Source organism: Zingiber officinale, chromosome 9A, assembly GCF_018446385.1.
Source record: "Zingiber officinale cultivar Zhangliang chromosome 9A, Zo_v1.1, whole genome shotgun sequence".
Lineage (NCBI taxonomy): Eukaryota > Viridiplantae > Streptophyta > Magnoliopsida > Zingiberales > Zingiberaceae > Zingiber > Zingiber officinale.
This window is the reverse complement of record NC_056002.1, coordinates 80,760,057-80,767,789: the sequence shown is the minus strand read 5'-3', so window position 1 is coordinate 80,767,789 and position 7,733 is coordinate 80,760,057. Positions and strand designations below refer to the sequence as shown.

At 39.9% G+C, this 7,733-nt stretch overlaps 1 protein-coding gene across 1 annotated transcript; it reads right to left on the bottom strand.

Annotated features, from left to right (window-relative positions):
• Window positions 1-3,035: 3,035 nt before the first annotated feature.
• LOC122020259 (NDR1/HIN1-like protein 26) lies at window positions 3,036-3,969 on the bottom strand. The gene has a single exon (XM_042578107.1). It carries the CDS (start codon window positions 3,861-3,863, stop codon window positions 3,198-3,200), a length of 666 nt encoding a protein of 221 aa, XP_042434041.1. The 5' UTR covers window positions 3,864-3,969; the 3' UTR covers window positions 3,036-3,197.
• Window positions 3,970-7,733: the final 3,764 nt, after the last annotated feature.

Below are 7,733 nucleotides of genomic sequence, written 5' to 3'. Positions count from 1 at the left end.
GGACGAGCGGGATTTGCGAGGGCACGCATCAAAGGTATAAAATCTTTTTATGTAGATCTAGGAGTAGATCTAAGTTGTAAACTCGTACTCGTAAATTTTTTTCTATACTCTTCGCACGGATCCGTTGGCTAGGGTGATTCGGGGTTTTCGCGACGCGAAAAAGCGGTTTTCGCGGCCCGAATACCTAACAGAGACACTCTCTTATAGGCTTCTTTACTGCAAGGACCTCTCTTTAACTTTCCTTTTATTTAGTATACATTTAATGTTGATCTACTATGACTTCTTACATGTCTTATATTTAGTCTCTTTAACTTATCGGTGTTAGTTAGAGCCCTAGAGCCAATCATTTGATGATTGTATTATGGATTTGTTGTATCATAATCTTATATAAATAAAGGCATTTGTTTTGGTTATTATACTTACTTATATTGGTGCCAAATAAACTAAGTATAATAGAGTCCTTGAGTAGAAGGTTCTCACCTATATCAATCGGTTAGTTGAACCGATAGTGAGATGATATAGGGAACACTACTCTTAATCATTCCTAGTCGAGTATTAACATTCAGGGACAATGTTAATGCAATAAGACTAGCATGTAGGTCAACTCGATGACTTGATCTCACAAGTCATGGATATAGAGATATCAAGTTGACACATGCGTATGCATTGGAGAATGTATACTGAATGACCCACCATGAGAATGTATCATGGATCGTTATATGAGTGTCATATACTTTCTCATGTGGATATTAGTATGACTATTAGTCTTTAGACCTGAAGTCACCATGGATCCCTACATAAGGAGTTATATACTTTGGTTTCGTCAAACGTCACCCGTAACTGGCTGGACTATGAAGGCGATTACTAGGTATGTAACGAATTATGCAGAGGGATGTGAGTGATGTAAGTGGGATCTATCGCTCCTATATGACGGGAGTGACATCGATATTCTTGATAGAGTGAGACCACGAAGTCCATGGCCATGCCCAAATGAGTCAATATGAGATATTGAGCTCATTTGATTTAGTGAGTCTACTTGGAGTTCAAGATTTAGTTTGATCAGAGGATGACACGGTCTATGCCTCACATTGATCAATCTAGATGTCTTGGATAGAAGGACACTTGTCATATATTGTGAGGATGTCACAAGGTGATATTGGATCTCAACATTCTTGTAACTTGGGTAGTAATGATGTGTTGCTAGATACCGCTCATTACTTATGCTCCTAAATGGGTTTAGTGGCATTACCAACGTTACGAGAACCTATAGGGGCACACACTAAGGACAATTAGATGGAGATTAGGTTCATATGATGAATCAAGAGGATTAGATTCATTTGATGAATCAAATTGGATTAAGAGTAATCCTAATTGGGCTAATTGAGTTGGACTCAAGTTAATTCATGTGTTTAATGAGTGTAATTTAGATTAAGACTCATTGAATCAATTTAATTAAATGAATTAGATTCATTATATTAAATTGGCTTGAATTAAATGGTTGGATTAGATCAACCATGAGAGAGATTAAGTCAAGTTTGACTTGACCTGAGAGGAAGATGAAGAGTCAAGTTTGACTTGACTTTATGCCACCTCATTGGTGAGTTGACAAGATGTGGACCAATGATGATGCTCCACATCATCATGGTTACTTAAGTTTGTGCCACATCATGGAGGTTGCAAGCCTCCTTTCCTTTTAATGTGGCCGGCCACATTATTTGTAAAGTAGTTACAATTGTGGCCGGCCACACATAGTGATGGAAATTCATTTTTCTCATTCAAGGCAATTCACTTCTTCTTCCTCCTATAGCTCTCTCTTCTTGCTCTCCCTCTCCTATCTTGGCTGAACACCCTAGGTGCTAGCACACCTTGTTTGGTCCTTCTCCATCTAGTGTGTTCGTGTAGATACGTGTAGGGAATTGTCTACGTTGACAATCTTGAGATCCGGCAAGCCATTGGACTAGCGGAATAGCGAAGGGCATCGTATTGAGGGTATCTACTGTAGATCTAGAGTTTGTAAACTCGTACTCGTATTTTATTTATTTTTCTTTGCACGGATCCGGTGGCTGGGGCTTTCGGGGTTTCCGTGACACGAAAACACGATTTTCGCATCCCGAAAAATCCAACAATCGGGTCTTTACTACTAGGTATTAGGTCGACATGACCTACTAGGGGTTCACTATCTAGTATTCAGTCCACTTACTTACCACAAGTTCATTATATGGTATTTGATCCATCTCACCAACTAGAATTTCACTATCTATTATTTGATCCACCTGACCTATTAGAGTTCGCTGTGTGCTATTTGATCCACCTAACATATGAAAACTTCTATTGTTTGTCAAATTATTTGTGCTTGCAAACTTAACACATAAATTAGATTATATCATATCTAACTTTAAATCTTATATTATACATTAAAATCATACATTGGACCATTTGATGATATTGCATCAATAATCTTCCTTTTTAATGTGACTAGTTTAAAGTTGGAAAAGGATTATGAATAAGCAACATAAATTAACTCCCTTCAAAAATATTGCCTTAGGATAATTTCTTAAATCTTAAAAAACACTTTTTAAAATATAACATTTATGAAATATTCTTTAGAAAATATTTTCAAAATTTTTGAAAAATATATTCAAGTTTCAATCAAAATTACTCTTTTACAAAATATTTTTAAAATAATTTCCAAAAATATTTTCAATAACATTTTAAAAAAATTGTAAACCTTTTAAAAAGTTGTTTTGAAAAACATTATTTTTAAAATCAAATTTAAAAATAATTTAAAAACTAAACCAAAAATCTACCTTATCCTTAAAGAAATTTAAATACTATCTTTTTAACTATTTTCTGATTACCATATCTTTGAGTTACACCAAGCTAATTATACTAATACAAATTGATACTCATGGAAAGTTAAACTGTGATGGTTGTATATAACTTTTCAAATAGATTAATTTAGATTTATTCGATCTTATGAAAATTTTTTATCAGTCATCAAAATAAATCTAAAAAATTATGATAGACATCAGGAATAATTTGAAGACCATAAATATATAAAGTGTCCTACATAATTTTAGAATCCTCATTACATTGGAATCCATTCTACTTATCATCATCGTATAGTGCCCATAAGCATTATTTCTTAGATGCATATAAATATGTACAATACCTATGTATCACTATGTATGCATCAATCAAATGTTGGTGGAGCACTGAGAAGCTTGCACCAAGCCCATGGGTCCTGAATCGGAATCTGCAGCGGATCTGAACAGAATGACGGCCACACAGTTTACGTCGACCCTGTACGGCCCCGACACCCACATCCCCACCTTCCATCGCAGCCGGCCGTCCATCCTCAGCCTCAGGGACATTTTCCCGGCCGTCTTCTGGTCGCGCTCCACTTCGTACCCGAAAGAGGGCGCCACCGGCAGACCCGCCCCTTGCAGGGCTGCGCTCAGGACGTTGACCTCCTGGTGGCCCTGGAAAAAAGGCGGCAGCACAACGTCACCGGTGATCTGCTGCCCCTTGTAGGCGGCATAGGTGCGCATCTGGTCGTAGTAAATCCCCACGCGGGCGTTGGGGTTCTTGGACACGATGGTGGTTATGATGGTGGAATTAAGGAAGCGCGGCGTGGTGGCGGCGCCACCTAGACTGAGCTGGAAGACGGAAGCGTCCTTGAGGTAGAACTCCGGCTTGGAAGGGTGGAGGATGAACCAGACGAGGAAGAAAAGAGAAAGGATGGTAGTGAGGAGGGAGACAAGACCGTAGAGCAATTTCTTCTTCTTTTTCTTCCCCAAGTGGAAGCTGCGTAAGCCTTGCTCGGAGCAGTCCTTAGGCGAGGGAGTGCTGAACAGAGACATGTGTTAATTAAGTTGTAGCTATAGCGAGTATATGCGTTTGGAACTTGGAATCCAATGGAGATCGGGTATATAAATATCTAGCGAGAGAATGATTTCAAAGGCGAAATGATGAGAGAAGAGAAGGTGGATGTCTGGCAGTGCATTTCGTTGTCGGGCAAAGATTTAAAGGCGCACAAATTATTGGTGGAGGCCCCGCGTCCATTGCGGCAGTAGCTAGCCAGCTTTATCCTTCTTTTTTTTTTCCCTCTCTCGGTTACTGACGAGAGCTTCAGCGGCCCTTTCTCTCTTTCTTTTCTCTTCGCTACGAGTTGATAGGGTTGGGTGAAGATCGATCAGATTGGCGTTGCCCCTTTTTAGTTTCAAGTCAAGTGCATCCACTACTCCATACTTTGTAAAAGGCTGTTCAATCCAAAATGCAACTTTCAATTTATTTGAAAGAACGACGGGCCTCCTATATACGACACTTGTTCTTACATAGAGCCGACAACATAAAAAATACGATATTTGCCTGATCCATTTAAGGAAGTTTAGTATTATCTGAATCGCATATCTAATTTTTCTAATATTTAAATCACATGCTATATTTTCAAAATATTCCTTTTCTTAGTTTTGGACGAAACTAATTAATAGACGAACTTAGAAAATTTAGAATCATTTTAAATCAAAATCAATATACTTATACCAACCTCCTTAATATATCTATACTTAAATTGAGAGCAATTGAATTTAGATCCCAATGTTCTCAATTTATGATATTGAATTTAGATCCGAGGGCATAAATACTTTAAAGAGATTTTCAGGAGTACATTAATTTAAATTAGAAATAATTCAAAATTCTCTATGTCCATCAATTTTGAACGAACCCTAAACTGATTGATTGACCTATAGATACTATAAAAGTTGGATAGATGACCTGGATAATACTTAACTTTGCTTATGCGATTTAATAAAATATGTTGGTGCGGTTAGCACTAACGGTCTAACCCAGATTTTGATGAATGACAAAGTAGGTTAAGTTAGTTTCATTGTGATATAACACTTTAACTAAGTGTGCAGGAGAAGCCCAGACTGGTCGACAGGCTGACTGGATGTTTGGCACGAAGTCCGGCTAGGTCAACGGGTCGACCTAATAGTTGGCACAAAGCTCAGACTAGTCGACGGACTGACCAGATGTCTAGCACGAAGTCCAGCTAGGTCGACAGGTTGACCTGATAGCTGACACGAAGTTTAGACGGGTCGACGGACTGACCGGATGTTTGGCAGATGAGTTAAGGTAAGTAACTGGAGGAGAGTGACTGTGAGGGTGCGTTCCCAGGTAGAGAACTTAGGTGTTGATCCAACTTAGATCCATTTCGAAAATCTAAGTTGAGATCGTGACGAGATTCCGGTCTCGAAGAGACGGAATCTAATTACTATTCTTTTTCTATTGTGCTAACTTCTGATTTACAGGGTAGTTTAAACTATTATTTTGCCTCGGACTAACTCTTTCTTACAGGAGGACTTGTTGGAGAAAGGTGGTTCGACCGTCCAGAAGGGATCCTAGCGCCCGGAGTTGGTCCGGGCGACCGGAACTGGTCCGGACGCCCAGAAGGGAAATTCTATCCCCGACAGCTTAGAGCATGCTGATTAGTCCGACGACGTCACGGTCCAGGCGCCTGAAAGGGATCCTAGCGCCCGGAGCCTCCTATATAAGGAGGGTGAGTCTTGAAGCAAAGCACAACAATGACATCTGCTCTACTGCGCTGTGACCCTGCGACGCTGCGAAACTTCCCCGACAACGTGCTGATTTTTCTTTCCTTTATTGTTGTCGATATTTCCTTTTTTTAAAAGTTCTTGTACTTTTATTTGTAATATTTTTACGAACTATTAGTGATTGCCCAACGAAAGCACTCGATGAGTGCGAGCCTTGGAGTAGGAGTCGACCAAGGCTCCGAATCAAGTAAATTGATTCTTGTTAGCATTCTCTTTGTTTTCCGCTGCGTACTCGCTACGATAATTTTTTGATCGATATTCACCACTTTGATGATCCAACAAGTGGTATCAGAGCAGGTACCGCTTTGGGTTGGTGTAACCACCAATCAGACAAGGGGGTGAAATTCTTTTTCAAATTTGTTTTCTTTTTCTCTCTTTCGACTTTAAGTTTTACATTATAATCCAAACTGGTATCATTACCTTTTTGGAAGTTTTTTTCGTAGCAATTAAGTTGAACTGGTGCAACACCAATTCAGTTTTAAATTCTTTTTAATTTAATCCCGCACTACTAATCCAAGACCAAGTCTTGGGATTTCTTATTTCCTTATTTGTTTGTGTGCAAGGTAAAATGTCTCAAATCGAAGGCTTCAGCACAATCCGCCCCCTCTATTCAACGGTGACGATTTCCTTTACTGGAAGAAGCGAATAGAGGTCTATCTGAAGACTGATTTCGACCAGTGGTTCAGCGTCACCAGAGGATACAAGGCGCCAGTCGACAACTCTAGAAATCCACTAGATTCGGAATAGTGGACTCCGGATATGAAAAAGAAAGCCTCAAAGGACTTCAAAGCCCTTAATATGCTGCAATGCGGATTGACGAGGGAAGAGCTGAACCGAGTGGGCCCACACCAAAATGTGAAGGAATTATGGGACAAGTTGGTTGAACTACACGAAGGAATAAGCGACGCTAAGATAACTAAATGTGACCTTCTTTTAAATAAACTCTTTAATATTAAAATACAGGAAGAAGAAATGGCAAGTCAGCTTCATGTGAGGATCAAAGACATCCTTAACGGACTTCACGCGATAGGCTACCAAACGGAGAATCTATGTATAAGACCTAACAAGTCAGTCGCTCTCTCACTGTGTCCACTAAAGGGAGTCTTGGTCATCTTGCCTAGTAGGCATGACTCGCACGTCTCATAAGATTCAAAATCAAATGAGTCCAGCATACCATCCTTATGGAGCTGGGATAGCGCTTGTCGTTTATATGACCTAAGCGACAGTGCCAGAGATAGGTTTGGTTCATGTCATTTGACTTGAACCTCTTGGTATTTATGTTATAGATAGGGCTTTCAAGGTCTAGAATGTAGAGTCCGTTTATCAGAGGTGCACTACAATAGAACATATCTTTTAAATAAACTGAACAACATTTGCCCTTTATTATAAAAGAGAAACTTTTCTTGTCCAAACAAGAAACAGAAATTATGTTCTTAGTTAATGCAGGCACATAACAACAATCTTCCAACTCTAATACAAGCCCAGAGGGCAGTGATAAAAAATAAGTCCCTACAGCAACAGCAGCAACCCGTGCTCCATTGCCTACGCGTAGGTCCACCTCGCCCTTCGCCAATGCCCTGCTATTTCTCAGCGCCTGCACATTAGTACAAATGTGAGAAGCACATCCGGTATCTAATACCCATGATGAAGAAATATATAGATTGACTTCTATAACATATATACCTGAAGTGGAAGTCTCACTTCGCTTCTTCTTAAGATCCTCCAAGTATACCTTGCAGTTCCTCTTCCAGTGCCAAGTCTGACCGCAGTGGAAGCAGGTAGCATCCTTGGCGACCCCTCCTTTAGGCTTCAGTGCCTTGCCTTTGCCCTTGGATTGAGACTTTCCTTTGCCTTTGGGCTTGCCCTTGCCCTTGTGTTTCTGAACCATCAGAACAGAGTGGGGCTTAGCCTTCTTAAGGTTCAGCTCAGCAGTTCTTAACATGCTAAGCAGCTCGGGCAGTGGCTTGTCAATTTCGTTCATATTGTAGTTTAGAACTATTGGTGCAACATCCCTCAGGTCAAGGTTGACCTGGTTGACCAAGCTTGAATCTTGGTTTGGGTTTCGATATTTGACAATGCAAGGTTGATTGAAGAAGAGTCAAGTAGGTCAAGGATGAC

Coding starts and splice junctions, on each gene's coding strand:
- LOC122020259 (XM_042578107.1), bottom strand. CDS start 3,863: ATGTCTCTGTTCAGCACTCCCTCGCCTAAGGACTGCTCCGAGCAAGGC.